The following is a 21104-nucleotide window of genomic DNA, read 5'->3' as shown; positions in this document are numbered from 1 at the left end:
TTGTTGGGTTTTTCCTCTGTATCTATGAAGCGCCTTGAGGCGACTTTTGTTGTGATCTGGCGCTATATAAATAAAACTGAATTGAATTGAAAAGGTTCAGTCTGAAAATAATCTGAATCCACTTTAGTGGGTCAACCAGAACCGAATCATAGGCTCCTGAACAGACCAGAGTCCACCTGCACAGCAAAATCAGGATCATGTATCAGTCTGGACCTCCCAGCTCATTCTGTCCAGATCAAAGAGATATGAGGCCACTAACACACCTGTCTGACCCCCAGTCAATGCATCAGTGTCCACAACCTTCAGAACAGTCAGGAAACAGTGTGATCACTCTTTAATAATCTGATGCTACTGATGCTGTTTAATAAAGTTTATTTTCTATTTGAAGTCCAGCTCTCAACTCCTCTGAGCCCCTCCCTCCACACGGCAGCGTTTTGTCCGTCACGTGCCAGGTGAGGTGCAAACACCACCTCCAACCTGCGGAGAGCACTGCTCTGGTCACCACGGACGACCGTTCCTTGGAGACGGCTCATCATCAGCCGAACCATCACCTGATTGGCCCACGCCAACCCAAGAGCAGGAGACACGGTGGACAGCGAAGGCCTGAGTAGGAGGAAATTTACGCTGAAGTGGTTCTGAGGTCAAAGGCCAAAATGTGATCAGCTCATAAAGAAGATATCTAATTTACCCCATACTGTTGTGTGATTGGCTGAAAACATCTGTTACCTGGAAAACAAACACCTGTCACTGATTAGTGGTCAGAGATAAGAGACTGAACTCTGGTGTGCTACCTGGATGGTGTTACCTGGTTGATGCAGAGCACAGGTGTGCTGAACTCCTGACTCAGGTGATGCAGCATGGAGGAGAAGGTGAGTAGCTGTCTGTTCCTCTCTAGCCAATCATCGGCCTGGAACTCGGTCCTGAACAACGCTGCCACTGAGTCGACCACGATTAGGCGCACCAGACCGCGTGTCAGTAGGAGGCGGGCGCGGCGTGTTAGGCACACCAGGAGGGAATCCTGAGGACAGAGCAAGAAGTTATGGGTTGTAACGGGGTCTGAACAGCTGTCGCATGATCAGACTTACCAGGTCCGCGGCATGCTCAATGTAAACGTGGTCGCTGAAGCGAAGACTGCTTACAAGGTCCGCAGGAACGTCAGAACGCAGACAGACTTGCTCGCCAATCAGCTGGTGCAGACGCTTAATGGGAAATGAGTCCTCAGTGCAGACATACAACGCACCTGGAACCAACAACGAACACAAATAATGAATGTGACATATCAGAGGTTATTTATTAACTTACAAATCAGCAGGTCATTGAACAGGTAAAGTAAGTAAGTAAATTTTTATTTATATAGCACCTTTCTAGATAAAAGATTACAAAGTGCTTCACACAGAGATTAAGTATAAAACAAAAACAGACAAAAGTTAACAAAATGCAAATTTAAAAAGATGTGTTTTTAGTTGTTATTTAAAAGAGACTACTGCGTCCACAGATCTTAAGCTCAGTAGGAGAGAGTTCCATGGTCTGGGAGCCACAGTGGTAAAAGCTCTGTCTCCCTTAGTTCTCAGCCTTGTATGCTGAATAACAAGTAGGGCTTGATCACATGACCTCAGGGACCTGCTAGGGACATAGGGCTTTAAAAGTTCAATGATGCAAGCTGGTGCTTGTCCATGAAGGTCAGAACCAGAATCTTAAAATGGACTCTGAATTTAATGGGGAGGCAGTGCAACTGTATTAGCAACGGTGTCACATGTGAGTACTTTGATGATCTGGCCGGAAGCCTTGCTGCAGCGTTTTGAACAATCATCAGATGCTCCAAGGAGTTTTTGCTTAGACATGTAAACAGTGAATTACAGTAGTCTAATCATGATGAAATGAATGCATGTATAACAATCTCCAGTTCAGTGCGAGATACAATAGGGCTTAATTTAGCAATGTTTCTTAAGTGATAAAACCAAGACCAAACCAGAGATTTGACATGAACATCCAAAGTGAGAGGTGGGTCAATTTTATTTATATAGTGCCAAATCACAACAACAGTCGCCTCAAGGCGATTTATATTGTAAACAATGTTCCCTCTAAGCTGCTGCGCACGTGCGCAATTGCGCACTGCTGGCACGGTCTCTGCGCACAAAAATTTTAACCTGAATTGAAATTAAAATTAATACTTTGACAATTCTGCAGTGTTAGTCAGTAAATGACTGGCTGCTCCCATATGGGATTAGAACGATGCCATTTTATCCCATAGTCCAGCCAATAATGCGATTCACATTCGCACATACGCAGCTAATCAACGTCGTTGACAGGCTATGACAGCGTTCTTATATGCTGACACCGGTGTTTTAGCTAGCAAAGCGACGTGGCTGATGTGGAGTGAAGCCACGTTAATGACAACGTGTACAACCATTGGAGATGTGAGCAGGACAGACGGAACAATTGACGGAAAAAGTGTGGACTTTATACTAGTTTTTAAATTGTGTTGATAGGCCACGTAAAACCATAATTATGATAAAAATATCTGCAATGTTTGGTTTTCTTCCTGAATACTATCGTTGTTTATATTTACTGCGGGAAGAAACGGTAAAAACTGCGTTTTATACGAAAAAAGGCTCGAAAACACTCTGCCTGTGAGCAAAAACAAACCCTACCCCCCTCTCCCTTTCCTATTCGTCCAAAAACGTACCATGTCAACAAATCAAAAAATGATATGGCAACGTGGCATCTAGTTGTTAAGAAACGGGGGGAAGTTTTAGGAGTGACGGCGGTGTTTTGAGATGTGAGAGATTTGAGACGTTTAGTGCAAATCCTGTGTAGTTAGTGTGTAGTGTAGTCAATAGTTTTGTTGTGTGTGTCAGAACAATGAGGCGACTGCTGAATGTTACAGGTGTGATACATCTCCTGTTGTCAGGCCTGCAGGTATCAGGCTGTTGTCAAAGGAGCTTGCAAAGAAAAGCGTCTGGACTTCTTTTAAGTTACTTGAAGACGTTTCACCTCTCATCCGAGAAGCTTCTTCAGTTCTAAGGTCAAATGGTGGAGAGTCCCAGATATAAACCTAGTGGGAGTATCCCCCCACAGAGGGACAAAAGGACCCCCTGATGATCCTCTAATCGCCTGAGCCAAGGTGTGAAACTGGGTGTGGGTCCCAATCAGCCAGAGTTTCGGGTGAGTTCATTGTGAAACCTGGCCCCACCTTATCATGCGAATTCCTGAGATCAGATGGCCCAGGATGTGAGTGGGCGTTAAGGCGTCTGGGAAGGGATCTCAAAACTGGATTATAGATGGCAGAGAGTTGGTGTCGTAAACCACCGCCTCTGTTCAAAGCTGGTCGCTCACAGTGGACATAGATGGCTTCTTTCACTCCTCTTTCAAACCATCTGTCCTCTCTGTCCAAAATGTGAACATTGGCATCCTCGGAAGAGTGTCCTTTATCCTTAAGATGCAGGTGGACTGCTGAGTCTTGTCCTGTGGAGGTGGCTCTTCTGTGTTGTGCCATGCGCTTGTGAAGTGGCTGTTTGGTCTCTCCAATGTAGAGTTCTGGGCATTCCTCGCTGCACTGTACAGCATACACCACATTGTTAAGTCTGTGTTTTGGCGTTTTGTCTTTCGGGTGAACCAGTTTTTGTCTGAGCGTGTTGCTGGGTCTGAAATGCATGCTTGGAGAAAACTCTCCTGAGTTTTTCTGATACACCGGCTACATAGGGGATGACCATGTTGTTGCGTCTGTCTTTCTTATCCTCCCTCGCTGGTGTCTGGTCTTCTTTTCTGTGCCTCTTTGCTGACTTTAAGAACGCCCATTTAATGATGGTTTGAAAGAGGAGTGAAAGAAGCCATCTATGTCCACTGTGAGCGACCATCTTTGAACAGAGGCGGTGGTTTACGACACCAACTCTCTGCCATCTATAATCCAGTTTTGAGATCCCTTCCCAGACGCCTTAACGCCCACTCACATCCTGGGCCATCTGATCTCAGGAATTCGCATGATAAGGTGGGGCCAGGTTTCACAATGAACTCACCCGAAACTCTGGCTGATTGGGACCCACACCCAGTTTCACACCTTGGCTCAGGCGATTAGAGGATCATCAGGGGTCCTTTTGTCCCTCTGTGGGGGGATACTCCCACTAGGTTTATATCTGGGACTCTCCACCATTTGACCTTAGGAACTGAAGAAGCTTCTCGGATGAGAGGTGAAACGTCTTCAAGTAACTTAAAAGAAGTCCAGACGCTTTTCTTTGCAAGCTCCTTTGACTACGATGACCTGAATGACTGAGAACCTTCACAGACGTATCAGGCTGTTGTTCTCCTTCATCTTATAGTGGACAGAAATTATTTTTTGGAGTGGCACAAATTATTTGTGTGGCATCAGATTTGATGCAGAACAGCTGATTGTTCTGTAAATAGTTTGAAATGTTAGTTTAAAAAACGCCTTGGCTGCATTTAAAAAAAAAAAAAAAAAATAGCTGCAAAAAACGTTGTTGTTTGCATAACTCAGTTACTTTTTTGAAGACGTAACTATATAATTAATTGCCCAGCATTGGTCATTATGTACTATATTTTGCAGACAGAGAGTTACAGGACTCTCTCCCAGACCACAGACTCATAATAAGTCAAAGCTTTATATATTAAATTAAAAAAAAAAAAAACAACCACCAAGAAAGAAAAGAAAGTTGTGTTTTCCAAATTGGAGTTAAAGTTATTTTTTACTTCCAATAGTGTTAACATACTACACAGGTCAATAACTAGATTTTTTTTTTTACATTTTCATTGTAAATGGGCTAAAGCAGTTAATTAAAAGTAGTCTAATATAAATGTAAACGCTGCCGTGACCACAGTGCACACGTGTGACGTCGCTCACAGTGGTCCAAGGGATCGCTCAGGGAGTTTGTGTGTTCGCTCAGACACGTGAAAAATTAGAGGGAACATTGATTGTAAGGTAGACCCTACAATAATACATACAGAGAAAAACCCAGCAATAAAATGACCCCCTATGAGCAAGCACTTTGGCGACAGTGGGAAGGAAAAACTTCCTTTTAACAGGAAGAAACCTCCAGCAGAACCAGCCTCAGGAACGTGTGGCCATCTGCTGCGACCGGTTGGGGTGAGAGATGGAAGACAGGATAAAAGACATGCTGTAGAAGAGAGACAGAGATTAATAACAAGTATGATTCAATGCAGAGAGGTCTATTAACATATAGTGAGTGAAGAAGGTGACTGAAAATGAAAAACTCAATGCATCATGGGAGTCCCCCAGCAGCCTATGCCTATTGCAGCATAACTAAGGAGGATTCAGGGTCACCTGGTCCAGCCCTAACATAATAGTTAGCCAACAGGAATGTTTTAAGCCTAATCTTAAAAGTAGAGAAAGTGTCTGTCTCCCGAATCCAAACTGGAAGCTGGTTCCACAGAAGAGGGGCCTGAAAAATGAAGCCTTACCCACCCATTCTACTTTTAAATACTCTAGGAACAACAAGTAAGCCTGCAGTGCGAGAGCGAAGTGCTCTAATGGGGTGATATGGTCCTATAAGGTCATTAAGATAAGACGGGACCTGATTATTTAAGACCTTGTATGTGAGGAGCAGGATTTTGAATTCAATTCTGGATTTAACAGGGAGCAAATGAAGGTTCCTGATAGCTGACTTCACAAATGTCGAAAGGGGACCAAAAGCATTCATTATCTTAGGTACATGTCTGTCAGGAGCACATACGAGGAATTCAGATTCAAACATCTTGGGGCTTAAAAACAAAAAGTATAACTGGATGTCATTTGCATAGCAGTGGTAGCAAATGTCCTCAAAGGGGCTCAAAATATGCTGGAGAGGAAGTAGATATATTAAAAACAATAAAGGCCCCAATACAGAATCTTGTGGCACACCGTAGGTGAGGGAAGTACTTAGAAACTGCCACAGAAAAGTATCATTCATACAGATATGAGGAGAACCACTTTAAGGCAGATCCATATACACCGACCCAATATTTCAGCCTTTCAAGCAGAACATGATGGTAAGCTGCATCAAAGGCCAACGTGAGGTCCAACATCAGCAGAACAGAACATTTTCCCGCATCGTTTTGCATCAAAATGTCACTGGAGACTCTAAGAAGGGCTGTTTCAGTAGAATGAGCTCTGCGTAAGCCAGACTGAAATTTGTCAAGAATATTGTGTTTATCCAAAACTGCTGTAAGCTGCTTAGCCACAACCTTTTCACTGAATGTATCACAAACCTACTGATTGGCAAAATCATGGTGCGTTCACTGACCTGCTCCCAGCCCTCCGTGCTCTGCTGGGTACTGCACCGAGAGGCTGAGCTGCAGGCCCACCTGAGTCTTGCCGGTGCCACTCTCTCCAGCCAGCTCAGTGATGCCCCCCACAGGCAAACCGCCCCTCAAAAGGCGGTCCAGAACTGGACAGCCGAGCCTGAGCTGGGCGCCAGACACGCCGTGCTGCAGCTGCTGTGCTGAACACATACACACACACTTTAACCAAGTGTGTGCATGATATCACATCACACAGTGTGTCCAGTAAGACTCTTCTCCTGACCTGTGATTGGAGGGTGCCTTCTGCAGACGGCAGCGGCAGCAGTGATCAGCTGCTGGACATCAGAGTTGGACAAACCGGTGAGTCTCTGCAGGTCTGGAGCAGAAGCACAAACCACATCCTTCACAGACTTTAGCTGAACTGCAGCAGGAGAAGCACAAGTGGTTACCATGGAAACAATGGAAACAACCACAAAAAAAAGGAAGTCCAAGCAATTCATCACATCTCTGAATCTTTGGTGTTCACTGTCTAATCTGTAATAATCTGAATGGATTCTTAAAAAGAGCCAGCTGTCTCAGCTAATTACAGGCCAACCTCTAACCTTCCTTTCATCTTAAACATTCTTGAAAGAGTAGTTGTCAAACAGCTAACAGATCATCTGCAGAGGAATAGCTTATTTGAAGAGTTTCAGTCAGGTTTCAGAGCTCATCACAGTACAGAAACAGCTTTAGTGAAGGTTACAAATGATCTTCTTATGGCCTCTGACAGTGGACTCATCTCTGTGCTTGTCCTGTTAGACCTCAATGCAGTGTCGATACTGTCGACCATGATATCCTATTAGAACAATTAGAGGATGCTGTAGGTATTACATGTAGGTATTATGTAGGACTGCTTTCTTCCATTTGCACAATATCTCTAAAATTAGAGCTACCCTGTCTCAGAGTGATGCTGAAAAACTAGCTTATGCATTTATTACTTCTAGGCTGGTTCATTATTATGAAGATGTAGCAAAAACTCCCCGAAAATACCTTCAGTTATTTCAAAATGCTGTAGCAAGAGTACTGACAGGGACTAGAGAGAGAGAGAGATTAGTCCACACAGTTATAATATTTGGAATAACAAGGATATCCTATATAAAGAAAACTTTTTTCTTAGATAGTTGGTTTAGGAACAACATTATTTTAGTCAACCAATTATTCGATTCAAATGGTATGCTTTTCTCATATGACGAATTTTGTCTACATTTCAATTTAGCAATAAATCATGACAATTATATTAAAGCATTTGGGTCTATACCTTCAGGGGTTTGTATGCTTTATAAGAATAAACACTAATATCCCTTCATACCACAGGCCACTGGCATCTCCAATACAAACTGTTGTTGGTAAGACTTCTGGCAGAGATTATGTGTTTTTATCTCAGAACATGTATTTAAAGGATTTGCACTGTTCTGAAACTATGTATTATTTGGGCTCCACAAAAACTAAAGACAATTCAACATTGATAACAGGTATATGATTAACTTGTTAATCTTAAAGGCTAAATTTCATATTCACAAATCCAAATGTTTAGGGAGACATCCCCCCTTTTATGTATACTCCTATGAGCTTTTATAATATCTAAATTCAATAAAGAATTCTACTAACCCCAAAGGCTATGGTTGTATGTGAAAAAATAAAGATCCTCCAATCTTTACTCTTTGGCTTAATCAGTTAAACTTCTCCCCTTAGCGTATGCGTATTGTAGGTTCTGAAAAATGGTCGTTTGTTTGTTTGTGGTTTACAATTTCTTTAAGTACAACACCTTCAATGTAATACTGTTTTAATTCTACTTTGTACTGACCTTTAAATAAAGGTTTAAAAAGAGAGAAAAAAAAAACTATAGAGAGAGACCATATTTCTCCTATATTGGCTTCCCCTCACTGGCTCCCTGTTAAATCCAGAATAGTTGGAATAACTGCAGATTAATAACATCAGATGAGCTCGGTGCTGTTACCTCTCCTCAGGGCAGCGCTGACCCGCGGGTGGAGCAGTAGTTGGTCGCAGTTCATCCCGCTGACCTCCGTCCGTCCGACTGTGTGTTTGTTTACATCAAAAGCGCCACTGCATCGAAAATAACCCGCCGAACGAGAAACGTCATCAGGCGGCGCCCGGTGGTACCGTTCAACACAGTCTGGGGGGAGGAGCGGGGTTATTTCTAGGTCAAAATAAGTCTGTTTGTTTCATTGAGTCGAATCCAGATGATATAACGTATTGGTGACGTGATAACAGTCGTTCGTTCAGGGTTTAATTATTAGGATTCAAATGCTTTCCTTTCCAAACCCACGTCACCAACTCATGTCCTGTGCCTATTGAGTAACGTCACTCCAGCGCGCCACAGGAAGAAAACAAACTGCAATCTGAAAACAGTCAGTGATCAATAACTGATCAATAACCGTTATTAGCAGCCAATAAGGTGACCGGATGTGTTCTGGGACGGAACACAGTTTCTAACGGACCAGACTCTGAAGTTCTCCCGGTGAGTGGATCCAGATCTCTGGGAGAGGAGCTCCCCGGTCCCGGTGTTTCAGGTTAGCCGATTATATTTATTTACATGTTCCAGGTGCAGCATCCGATGCTGATTAAAAATATTTAAATAAAGTTAGAGAAAAAAAAACTCTGACTGGACTCGAACCTTTGTTTTTATGACATAAATCATAAACCGACATTTTCCTGCTAACGCCATTGAGCAGCTCAGCGGGAGTCTGAGTTCACCTGCAAACACCTGCTGCTGATATGGTGACAGGCCAGTGCTGGTCTGGGCATCAGGAAGCTGGTGATCCACTGGCAGGTGGAGGTGGGTGAGCTTCTGGTGGAACATGTCTGGGATGATGGTGTTGAAGGCCAAACTGAAACCCATGAACAATATCTGGCGTGTGTCTCAGGTTGGTCGAGGTGATGCAGTATGTAGTGCAGACCCATAGTGACTGCATCGGATCGGCTGACCCGTTTGCCCAGTAGGCAACTTAGAGAGAACAGTCATCTTGATTTTAACATCAGGATAACAGCAACTTACCATCTTAGTGTTTCAATTTCTTCAAAATTAACAATAAAGGGCTCTGGTGTAACACAACCATGCATTCAAGTGAGGAAATATCCCTTTCCATTTACGGCAATCTATCAAAAGTTAAGCAGAGTCTTCTTAACTCACAGCTTCCATGTTCTCTTCCATGTGTTGCATAAGGAGGCAAGCCAAAGAGGTGGAGTTAAATAGTATCCAACAAATTCACAGAGAACAGGATGTGATGTGTGGTGGTGTAGGGAAGTAGGAAAAGGTTTAAAACTTGTCATTTTAACTAAAAGTGATCTGCTGATCAGATTTGTTCTGAGCTGAGCCAATCAGACTGTTTCATACATGTAAACAGGTAACAGCTGCAACCAATAAGAGTCACCCAAGTTTGAATCACAGAGTTTTGAATCCTCTTTAAGACACACACACACACACACACTGTCTGCTGTCTGTAATCATTAATGTCTGCAGTCACAGGTGGATGAAGGTGGGGGTGAAAGTGAATCAGGGATCTGCTCTGAGCTCTTTCTTGTTTGCAGTAGTAATGAACACACTGAGAGATGAGGTCAGGCTGGGGTCACTGTGGATGATAATGTCTGCAGATGATACTGTGATCTAAGGTGAGATTAGGGAGCAGGTGGAGGTATGAAAGAGTAGAAGCAAGATAGAATACATGAGTGTGAATGAGAGGGAGACAAGTAGGAAGGTGAACATGGAGGAGCAGAGGTAGTGGTAGAGGGTCGTCCATGTAGTGAAGGAGGACATGCAGAGGGTTGGTGTGACATAGGAGGAGATGGAGACATATGACTGGCTGAAATGTTGTATGAGTCATCATCAGTGAATGTACAGTGGAGCTATCCTACACATGACAGTGACTTGTTTCCTGTGCTGACCTTCATACTCGTCGTCATGTGAAAGTTTAATATTTAACCGGTCTCTCCACCTCAGGGACTGCTGACCTCTGACCTCCACCATGAGCTCCCGGGTGTGCAGGACCTGCGGGGGGTCTGATATTGACGTGGACCAGGCTCGTGGCAGCGCCGTGTGCACCAGCTGTGGTTCGGTTCTGGAGGACAACATCATCGTGTCCGAGGTCCAGTTTGTGGAGGGAAGCGGAGGCGTGTCGTCCGCCGTGGGACAGTTTGTGTCTGCTGATGGTGAGACGCCAACAGAGGCAGGTTAGGGTGGTTTAGGGTGAAACAGTAAGGGCTGGTAATCCGCAGCATCAGCAAGTTTCAGAGACCATGTGAGTTTGCTGAAGTCCATCCAGGTTTCACAGATACAGCTCAAGCAGGCTTCAGACGTCTCTCTGACCAGTTCAGGTAATTTAATTAGTGCCACGTTTTAGAAGAAAACATCATGAGAAACAAGTCACCGTGTTTCAAAGCTTCTCATCCAGAATCAGAAACATGTCCACCTGAGCATTCCCCTCGTTGTAATTAATTGATGTCCATCATCCCATGATGCATTGAGTATTCTTCAGTCACTATGTGTTAATAGACCTCTCTGCACCGAAGCATACTTGTTATTAATCTCTGTCTCTCTTCCATAGCATGTCTTTTATCCTGTCTTCCTTCTCTCACCCCAAGTGGTCATGGCAGATGGCCACCCCTCCCTGAGCCTGCTTCTGCTGGAGGTTTCTTCCTGTTGAAAGGGAGTTTTTCATTCCCACTGTCACCAAAGTGCTCACTCATAGGGGGTTATATGATTGTTGGTTTTTTCTCTGTATGTATTATTGTAGGGTCTGCCTTACAATATAAAGTGCCTTGAGCCGACTGTTGTTGTGATTTTGCGTTATATAAATAAAATTGAATTGAATTTTTAAAGTCAGTAAACACGTTTGCTATACAATCATTCCACCCTAGAATGAACACTCAACTTTGACTTCATGCCTGTGATGAGTGTCTAACACCAACCTGTCTTTACCCAAAATGCTCTGCAGCAACTACAGTGTCAAAAGTCAAAGTCCTCTGAACAGCTGTCTTTCTGTCTGCCCATCAGGTCCCGTTAAAGCGCCACTTCTTGGTTCTGGTTTCCACACCAGCGTCGGTAAAGAGTCGCGAGCCCAGACACTTCAGAACGGTGAGTCCTTTGACTGTTTGGGGGCAGGGTGTCCAGGTGAGCCACAGGTGTAACGAGCCTGTGTGTGTGCAGGTAAGCGTCAGATCCAGCAGCTGGGCAGTCAGTTGCAGCTCAACCAGCACTGCCTCGACACCGCCTTCAACTTCTTCAAGCTAGTCGTCAGCAAACACCTGACCCGGGGCCGCAAGACAGAGCACGTCATCGCTGCCTGCCTCTACCTTGTGTGCCGCACTGAGGGCACGCCACGTATCCTAGCAACCACTCTGACCCACTGAGCATGTGCAAATTGCCGAGACAAACCTGAACTCTGAAACCGCGATGGCCTACAGTCAGTTTACATGCAGCCAGGTGAACCACTGAACTGGTTTCCTCACCTGTAGCTCAGGTGTGCAGCTCATCTCCTCTTTTAAAACTATGAGAGGAGAAAGACATCAGATTTTCATCAGCTGCAGGTGGATGCAGGTTTGTCACAGGAACTGATCCATCAGCAGTACATTCAGATGTCCATCACCTTAATGTGCTGCAGATGTTCTGCTGTTTAAGGTGATCAGAAACACCTGGAACCAGTGATTTACAATTTTAAATCAAACACAAACTTGATAAAAACACAGAGGTTACAGGCTTCATTCTGACCTTTCATCTCCTGGTTTTCCTTATACAAGCCTCAGACATGCTGCTGGACCTCAGCGATCTGCTGCAGGTAAGACCGAGCCTCAGCTACTCTCAGTGGACTCTCAGTGGTGTCATTCAGGTGTGAGCTCTATGCTGTGTGTCCAGGTAAATGTCTACATCTTGGGAAAGACCTTCCTGCTGCTGGCTCGTGAGCTCTGCATCAATGCTCCCGCCATTGGTGAGCTATTTACTCATTGTATTTATTTAAAGCACACAACACTGGAAAAGCAGAGAATGCAGTCTCACAGATGATTTAAAGTGTGATAAACATGTGCAACATGTGCTGACATCCAGAAAAAAACTGTAACTAAAAAAAAAAAAAAAAAAAAACCCACCAATCACATTTATCAGTTTCAACTTTATATTTTTTGTCTGCAATGCTTTTCTACTGAATACAGGCTTGAAATAATTTGTTGTTGCATTCAAATTTTTTATTTCCGTTTTACACATGTGACCTTGAACACAAGTAAAATTCATCATCCACAGCACAAAAAAAGCTGAAAATCCCCCACAGTGTGAGACCACATAGCCACATCTAGTGGCAGCAGCAGAAAAACTACAACTTCCTTTATTCATTTTCTCAAATATTCAGGAGACTTTAATATACACCAAACACTTCTAAAAACCTGACAGCCAATCAGCTCTCAGGTCCACGGCATTGTTCAATCAGCTGCCAATTTCCAATTGCCAGGTCCGTTGATTGAATCTGAGCTCCAGGCTCCGACTTCCTGCCTGTTGGCTTGAGTCCCTGGGTCCAGTTCAACAGTAGAAGATGAGCTCTGGGATCTGCCCCCCCTGCACCCCAGTGCCATTGGTACTGTCTGATGAGCACTGGAACTGGAAGGTCACTTTCCCACACTGCACTTCAGTCATCCCCTCCTGGCCAAAGTAACTCAGCTCGTTTCCGTCCAGGACGGCACTGACTGTGTAGAAGGTGTCCTGCTCTACCTGCACCGGGTGCTCGAACCACACCGGGAAGGTGCTGCTTGACCCATCTGACAGAAACTTGTTGAGATTCTGGGCTAGAACAGTTCCCTGCCTCTTCAATTCAATCCTCACAACGTACTCTGCCTTCCCACCACTGGAACCGTACAGACCAAGTCCAGCTACAAAAATCCTGCGATCCACGGCAAACTGGATGCTGTCACAGCGCCCCCTGTAGCGCCACTGGTTGCTGCGGTAGGCTGAGGATTGGAAGCGGTGGCACCTCTGTGGCAGTAGCCCCGCCCGCTTCACAGTGGGGAATTCCAGCCTGGGTTTGTTGGTAGCAGTGAACCACAGAAAGACGTCGTGGGCCTCTTTGAGCGTCAACACATCCGACTGCGCTGCCCCATCTGCAAACTCCTGCAGTGTCATGGAAGGGAATCGGACCAGGTACAGGGCCTTACCAAGCACCGTGCGCTGATTCCTGGGGTTCACTGTCAAGCCCTGCCGCCGACACTCTGCCGCCGCCCAGCACAGCAGTGCCTGAAACACCACGATCTCGCGGGTGTTGAGTGTTTCTCTCTGCAGGATTATCTCCAGCGTGAGCAAGTCGATCTCACAGAAACCTTCAGAGCGCAGAGCGAGTTCGGCTTGAGCGTCGATCACCTCCCAGCAGTGCTGCGTCAGTTCCGGCTCCTCAAACAGCCGGCTCTGAGACAGCAGCACACAGGCATTCTTTGCCTCAAGGCTCGTCTCCAAGAAGGCTACGCAGGCCCTCGCCAGAGCAGGGACAATATACTTCTTAGCAGCATATAGCGTGGCGAGCACGGTATCAGCCTCCAACTCAATCTCATCGCTGTACATGTACCTGAGATAGAGAAAATAGTAGGATGAGGTCATGTTTCGACAAAAATTGTACAACACGCGGCATCCATAGCTGACTGTAGTGGGTTTGTGTACCACCACAGTGGAGCAGAAACAGAAGTTACCTCAATGTTATCAACATGATGGATCGTGAAATCTGGTCTGTGGTCCCTTTTCTCGAGCTACACCATAAACTGCAACGCCTGCCTTACTCTCCTGTCCCTTCAACCAAATCCTGCTTCAAGAAACAAAATCACTGGAGCTGAACTCCTTCTGCCCAGCCCACGGTGTCTACAGTCTTCAAGCACCTCCCACCACAAACCTCCACCCTACCTCAGATCCTGCCACAGAACACTTTTCAATTTGGTCGAAACACTAATGGCGGTACTCAGATCTGCACTGAAAAAGATTTCATAGTCACGTTCAGGAGTCAAGTGTTCAGGATACTAACAAATAAAACTTTTTATGTTTTGTAATAATTTTTTTCTGTCAGACAACTTTTTCTCAGATTGTAGTTCTGTGAAGCCTGTGCCTCTCTGATTCCATTGCTATCCTAGCCTTTATCCTTCTATCCTAGCCCAATGAGGCACACTAGAAAGGCAGCTGTAGCTCCACATGAGGCAGAATGCAAAGCTGGGGGTCATCCGAGTGAAGGAGACTACTTTCAGGACTCTGCTTGCTGCTAATTCACTAACAGTGGGCCTGGTCTTGACTTCTGACTCACTTTAAGAGGATGAGAAAAGCAGCCGGCTCAACATCAGGGATCTGGATCACAGACTGTCCCTCTGCCAGATCTCCATAAAACATGGCTCCAAACACCGAGCTGCCCACCGCCAGGACGTACTGCCACACAGAGGAATCCATTAGAATCTGGACCACAGCATCAAACCGTATGCTCTGGATCAAAGTGTCAGTGGGAACAGGTTCTGTACCTTATGAGCAGGCACTGTCTGAGTCTCTCCTGAAGAACCGACAATGAAGTGGACATCAGCCATCTGCTCATTGTTGAACATCAGAGCGTTCCTGCAGCCACACAACATAATCAACAGACAACAGCAAAGAACAAGGACAACAACAGACTCGGGTTAGCACATCACATTTCTTAGTAGCTAACATAGCCAAAAATGCAGAATGATGATAAAGATGAATGTATGCAGACCCCAGCCCAGCAGCCAGAGCCTGAACTTCAACACATGAGGACATGCTGGAATGACAAGATTGCTCAGAAGTCCTGCCATTAATTAATGCTTCAATCTTAAATATGGTCAACCTATCTCTATTAATCAGCTATGTACCACAGGCCTTCAAGCTGGTAGTAGTTAAACCGTTGCCTAAAACGCCATTTCTAGACCCACCGGTGTTAGCTAATTATAGGCCAATCCCCAACCTTCCTTTCATATTAAAAATTCTTGAAAGAGTAGTTGTCAAAGAACTAACACATCAACTGCAGAGAAATGCCTTATTTGAAGAGTTTCAGTCAGTTTTCAGAGCTCATCGCAGCACAGAAACAGCTTTAGTGAAGGTTACAATTGATGAGGGTTCTGATATCATCAAGAGACATAGCATACATTTTCACTGCTATGCAGATGACACAGCTTTATCTATCCATGAAACTGGAGAAGATAGACCTCCACTCATCCCCAGCCATTCACAGCAGATGGTCACCCCTCTGTGAGCCTGGTTCTGCTAGAGGTTTGTTCCTGTTAAAAGGGAATTTTTTCTTCCCACTGTCACCAAAGCACTTACTCATAGGGGGTCATATGATTAATGGGGTTTTCTCTTTCTTTTTTGTGCAACTAGATGTTGCAATCCCATATCAGGGATTTTAACATCTAGTCACTTTACTTAAACAATATAAAGCATCTTAAGGCAGTTGTTGTAATTTAGGGCTGTAAAATTAACATTGAATTGGATGGGGCTTTGTGTTGGGGCTGTGTTAGCAACAAACATTTTAATGTCCTTTAGATGGAAAAAGAAGCAATGTCTGCATAGTCAATTTGTTGTCCTCTTATTGTTGTTGTTTATCTCTCTGACTGCTTGTGGTTGTTGGTGGTGGGTTTTTTTTTTTGTTTTTTGTTTTTTTTTACCTTTCTCTGAGGGTGGGGTGGGAAGCTTGCCAGCTGTCTGTTTCCTCCGGGTTCCCGTCATGGTTATTTGGCTGTGAGGCGGCAATGCCGCTGTCTCCACAGATGTCTTCGGCAGTCAGCTGCAGGTCGCTCACCTGAATGAAGCTCTTCTTCACCTCCAGAACCTCCACCTCCTCGCCTTGAGGGAGACTGGTGGAGAACAGCTCGGCTGCCATGTCCTCCTCAGAAAGCGGGCAGAGTCAGCAGTCACAGCATCGCAGCCTGCTGTGGGTCAGAGAGAGCGGGATGTTATGATCCACAGAGATTATAATCCAGATTATCTGACAGCAGAGCGTCTCCTTTGTCCTAAAGCACAGACACCTGACAGCAACTGCAGGCTCATCATAATCTGGATTATCTAATCGCTGATATCATTCATCTGAGGGTGTCCAGGTGTGTTTACCTAGGCGGTCTGTAATGCTTCACCTGTCTGCGCTGCGGTCATTGATCTCTGATCACTAACATGGATCCAGCTAATAAACAGTATCTAACCCGCAGAGGTGTGGATACAGCAGACCGCTGTTATTATTAACATCAGTGTGGCCCAGAAAGCCACGCCCACCACATCTGTTTATCTTCAGTATAGCGAGCGAACAGGAGATCGGGTCTCTGTCCGGTAACAATCGATCATCACTAATCACAGCTCTGAGTACCGATCACGTCCCAGATTCTCAGCGTTGGACCTGTGGCGCGTGTCATGGAGCTTTGGTATGCGGGTTACCTGTGTGACGTCTGCCGTCCCCGCGTCCTTCCGCCGTAAACGTTAAAAACGAGCAGATCGCTGCAGCCTGCCTCCGGCCGCCATCTTAGACTGTAGTACCGCCTTCACCACCGCTCCGCACTGCAAGAGGGCAGCAGAGCGCGGGAAAAGAACGTAGCCATCGAGCAACCGCAAACGTTTCCATGGACACCAAACACGGAAGTGTGTCCGTATGTTTATGTTTGCTACGTACAGTGTGTGGTGATGTCTGTGTCCAAGCCACTGTTAGAAAGAAAAAAAAATACTAAGCGTGTTAACAAGCAGTCTCTCTCACTCTCTCTCTCTCTCACACACACACACACGGAAATGCAGCTTCTGAGTGCAGAAGCGGCTCAGTGGACGCTGAACACTGGGATAGTGTGAACACACCTCACGTGCGGTGTAATTTCAGTAACCTTGGTGATTATTGAGGGTTTGCAGTCATGAGGGGAATCTCCCACATAGTGTCTGCAGTCTCTGATATGATGTGTGATCAGTGTAACTCACAGCTAACTTACAGAGCCCTGATGCGGATTCAATCATTCAGGTAAAGAAATCCCAGAAAGCTGATTCAGTTCTGGATTTAACAGTCCACAGTAAATGTAGTGGGCGGAGCTGGACACAAGGCCTTTAACTTAAGTTGAACTTAAGTTTGAATACTGTTTATAAATCTCTGCTGATGCCACAACAAAAAAGGGATCTTTTGCCTGCTGATGAACTTTGACCCTGTGTGGCCACGTTTATTAACATTGAAGCACTCCTTCCCCTCCTCAGACCCCTGTCTGTACATTCCTCGCTTTGCGCACATGTTGGAGTTTGGGGCGAAGACTCATGAGGTTTCCATGACGGCTCTTCGTCTTGTACAGAGGATGAAGAGGGACTGGATGCACACAGGACGCCGACCCTCTGGACTCTGTGGAGCAGGTGCAACCTGGAATTTGTCACTATAGCAACAAACGTCAGCGGCAATGTGCATGAAGCAGACATTAACACTCCTTCTCTTCCTCCTCCTCAGCACTCCTGGTAGCAGCTCGGATGCATAAGTTTCGGCGTTCAGTGAAGGACGTGATTGGCGTGGTGAAGGTCTGCCAGACCACACTGAGGAAGAGGTGAGCCCCACAAACACCTGAGTACACCTGACCCCCACCAAAACAGGAAGCAGATCTCAGCGCCTTTCCCTCCCTGCAGGTTAACTGAGTTTGAGGACACGCCCACCAGTCAGCTGACCATTGATGAGTTCATGAGAGTAGATCTGGAGCAGGAGTGCGACCCCCCCTCATTCACTGCTGCACAGCACAAAGCCAAAATGCAGCAGGTACATCTTTGTCTCTGATTGGCTGCAGCAGCTAGGTGTCCAATTAGCTAACCAGTCTGTGCTTCCTGGTTTCTTGCAGTTAGAGCAGGAGCTGGCTAAGAAACTGGATGAGGTCGAAGGTCAGTTTGTCCTTTTTACCTGGGTGGGCTGCCTCAGATGAGAGGGGGTTACGTATTGAATCTTTGAATCACAGTGCATTTCCTGTCATCATCAGGAGAGATCAGCTGCTACAAAGACGAGATTGAAACAGAGCTGGAGAAGAGTCGGCCCAAACTCAGAGGAATCTACGCCGCTTACACCAAAGAAGTTGGTCAGTTCTTTGGGTTACCTGACTGTCTCACCATGCCCACACAGTCACTCAGCTGCTCCCACCTTTTCTGTTTTCAGACCCCGAGGACAACGGCGAGGTTTTGTCAATGCCATCCGAGCCCGAGGAGGTTGAGAGCGAAGATGTGGAATTACAAGCGGCCACCCACCACCTGACTGAGGACTTCCTGTGTCAGGTGATCCAGGAGGAGGAGGTACGTGGCATGAAGGGAGATCCGGTGGCAGAGCCAGAGAAGGAGTCGATGGGACCACACCGTCAGGCTGCCTCTCTGACCTCCATTCTGGGAAAACTGCCAAGCGCCGCCAGCCTGAGCCTCCAGCAGACTTTCCAGACCTCGGACACATCAGAGAGTGGCGAGAAAGATCTCTGTGAGGATAACGACTGTAACAGAATGGTGACATCACCATTAGATCATAGGGCAGTTAGAAATCAAGCTCTGCGTTTACCTTCAGGTGACCACCCACAGAGCGAGGAGCTGGACCTGGAAGGTATTGATGATCAAGAGATCGATAAGGTCAGTTCACAGTTCTACAGGTACAAAGATACCTGAGCAACTTTTACTGTGAAAGGACCCAACTGCACGTGCTCTTTTCTGATTGGCCTGTTCTGTGTGATACAGTACATCCTAAATGAGAAGGAGGTTCAGGTGAAGACGGAGCTGTGGATGAAGCAGAACGCCGAATACCTGAAGGAGCAGAAAGGTGCTCATCAGCAATCATTGATGGGTGTTATTGATTACTGATTCTGATTGATTTGTTTTTGTGTTTCCAGAGAAACAGGAGCGGATAAACAAAGAGAAGGAGGAGGGCACCTACAAGGAGAAGGTGAGTGAAACCAGCATCCACTCAAGAGCCTCACCTGAAGCTCCACCCACCTAATCTGTGACCCCATGTGGTGAATATTTTGTCAGAAGAAGAAGAAGTCTAAGAAGCGGGACCAGATCGAGGCATTGACAGCGGGCGAGGCGATTGAGAGAATGTTAGAGAAGAAGAAGATCTCCAGTAAGATCAACTACGATGTCCTTAGAGATCTTAACCAAGGAACAAGAAGTCCGACCAGGTCCCCCGACCACACCCCCGATACCACCGTAGCACGAAAACGACTCAACCGCCGCCGGCGCAGGAAGACCAGTGACAGTAACCAAGACCTTGCAGCCAACACCAGCATTATGGGCAAGAGGTATCTCAACTGATCTGATCTCTCAATAACCTGTCATCAGTAATGAATATTCTTCAACCTGTCCTCCACATTATCCTGATGTTCTCTCTCCTGCTCTTTCAGGTTCCGCCACCTCATTTCCTCCACACCAAAGAAGAAGAAAACAGCTCATCAGGTGCGCATCCTCCTTGCGTGTCTCACCTGTGTGTCCTTCCTCACCTCTCGTACCTGTTACTTCCTCTTACCTGGTTTACCTGATGTTAATCTTTCAGGTAGAGAGAACAGTCACAGTGGTTACAGAAACAGAAACACCAGCACAGACTGAGTCCAACCCACCCCTTGACTCTGCAGCAGAAACAAGCCCCACCCTCCCAACTGCTCCATCCCCCATGGAGGAGGAAGAGGAAGAGGAGGAAGAGGCAGAGGAGGAGTGTGTTAGTGCTCTGCAGCTGGTGGGAGGTTAGTCCAGACTTTTATTCTCAAAATCATTACAGTAACATTGATTGATTTCATTGATTTATTGATTTGTGTCATCCAGATTACGGTTGTGATGCAGATGAGGAGGAGATCTTTTAACTCTGCTTGCTGACCTTTGACCCAACTGAAGAAACTCCATCCAGGCTCCAGAGCCAAGGCAGCTGATCCATATCTCACAGATCAATAACCAGTGTCAAGGGAATGAGTTAGTGATCGGTTTTTATTTGCGCTTTAATTGATCCGTGATCATTTTTATTGATCCTCCTACTGAGGTTTTTAGACGCTTTTGTATTGACGTTAAAACCAGCTGTGTGTGTGTATGTAATTGTGTGTGTTTGTTGATCCTGTATTTCAATACAAACAAACAATAAGACAAACATTCCTTCACAATAAAGAAACTGACAGTGGTGACAAGTTTTTCTGGTCTCAGAACCAGACGATCTTGGTTCTGACTGTCCAGTTTTATGTATTTATTTGATTTGATTTTCGGTTGTTACAGACGGGACAGACATGACTGGGGGATAGGACAGGGAGGAAGAATGAAAGAAAGAGAGGGAGAGAAAGAAAAATAGAGGGGAGAAGAGATGGTGAGAAAGAGGGGAAGAAAAAAACAAAACAAAACACCTGGATCACCTGTATGGGGATAAGAAAAAACAAGAGTAAACAAACAAAAAACAACATAATAAATACAACACAATCACAATAAAGTAGCTAATAGCAGATAACAGTAGATACTAAATATGACATGTTATTGTGCAGTACGCAAGACCGACAGCGCACAATGTGCTTTGAGGTAGCAGCCAAGAAAGGTGAAGTGTGTGTCTGTGAAAACCCGTGTGTACACCTGTGTGGATCGGCACGCTTGTATTCAAAAGGTTTCTCCATGTAACGATCTGCTAGGAAGTGTGGGGAGCCACAGCACCGTCCCCGAGGGCATGAAGCAGGTATGGAGGAGATCCAGGCCCCATATATACAGAGGTCCCAGAATACGAGGACCCATGGAGGACCACCAGGGGGGCAACCGTGCCACCCTCCTGGGAAGAGCTGAGGAGAGCCCCAAACGAGATGTCACCCAGCAGCCACGGAGCAGAGGCCAGAGGGGGTTGCAGTGACGTGCC

General features: G+C 45.7%; 3 protein-coding genes across 14 annotated transcripts; 1 reads left to right on the top strand and 2 right to left on the bottom strand.

The window, feature by feature from the left end:
* Positions 1 to 319: 319 nt before the first annotated feature.
* On the bottom strand, positions 320 to 9605 carry LOC120724757 (DNA repair protein XRCC3-like). Of its 4 annotated transcripts, none has more exons than XM_040017153.1 (9): positions 9443 to 9605; positions 9007 to 9140; positions 8249 to 8425; positions 6536 to 6673; positions 6255 to 6452; positions 1086 to 1240; positions 806 to 1018; positions 689 to 741; positions 320 to 603 (listed from the first exon to the last, which is right to left on the bottom strand). In XM_040017153.1, exons 1-9 carry the CDS (start codon positions 9580 to 9582, stop codon positions 372 to 374), a joined length of 1440 nt encoding a protein of 479 aa, XP_039873087.1. In that variant the 5' UTR covers positions 9583 to 9605; the 3' UTR covers positions 320 to 371. The 4 variants fall into 4 exon arrangements, with proteins under 4 accessions (XP_039873087.1, XP_039873088.1, XP_039873089.1 ...); XM_040017154.1 differs by having other exon boundaries at positions 689 to 726; XM_040017155.1 differs by having other exon boundaries at positions 6536 to 6628.
* brf1b (BRF1 RNA polymerase III transcription initiation factor subunit b) lies at positions 8419 to 20459 on the top strand. 8 transcript variants are annotated; one of them, XM_040017147.1, is made up of 19 exons: positions 8419 to 8822; positions 10250 to 10458; positions 11303 to 11383; positions 11456 to 11629; positions 12052 to 12083; positions 12161 to 12233; positions 17483 to 17632; positions 17724 to 17817; positions 17897 to 18023; positions 18103 to 18142; positions 18238 to 18333; positions 18411 to 18719; positions 18804 to 18865; positions 18971 to 19052; positions 19123 to 19175; positions 19262 to 19530; positions 19633 to 19684; positions 19786 to 19968; positions 20048 to 20459. In XM_040017147.1, the coding sequence occupies exons 2-19, from the start codon at positions 10275 to 10277 to the stop codon at positions 20096 to 20098; spliced, it is 2112 nt and encodes a 703-aa protein (XP_039873081.1). In that variant the 5' UTR covers positions 8419 to 8822; positions 10250 to 10274; the 3' UTR covers positions 20099 to 20459. The 8 variants fall into 8 exon arrangements, with proteins under 8 accessions (XP_039873081.1, XP_039873077.1, XP_039873078.1 ...); XM_040017143.1 differs by having other exon boundaries at positions 8419 to 8770; positions 18411 to 18865; XM_040017144.1 differs by having other exon boundaries at positions 18411 to 18865; positions 19265 to 19530.
* Positions 12465 to 16867, bottom strand: LOC120724756 (BTB/POZ domain-containing protein 6-B-like). 2 transcript variants are annotated; one of them, XM_040017152.1, is made up of 5 exons: positions 16373 to 16867; positions 15931 to 16194; positions 14776 to 14866; positions 14568 to 14686; positions 12465 to 13847 (listed from the first exon to the last, which is right to left on the bottom strand). In XM_040017152.1, the coding sequence occupies exons 2-5, from the start codon at positions 16143 to 16145 to the stop codon at positions 12815 to 12817; spliced, it is 1458 nt and encodes a 485-aa protein (XP_039873086.1). In that variant the 5' UTR covers positions 16146 to 16194; positions 16373 to 16867; the 3' UTR covers positions 12465 to 12814. The 2 variants fall into 2 exon arrangements, with proteins under 2 accessions (XP_039873086.1, XP_039873085.1); XM_040017151.1 differs by having other exon boundaries at positions 16691 to 16867.
* Positions 20460 to 21104: the final 645 nt, after the last annotated feature.

This window comes from Simochromis diagramma, unplaced genomic scaffold (genome assembly GCF_900408965.1).
Source record: "Simochromis diagramma unplaced genomic scaffold, fSimDia1.1 OVJJ01000802.1, whole genome shotgun sequence".
NCBI lineage: Eukaryota > Metazoa > Chordata > Actinopteri > Cichliformes > Cichlidae > Simochromis > Simochromis diagramma.
Note: the sequence above shows the minus strand (reverse complement) of the source record. Positions and strands in the feature narration are given on the sequence as shown.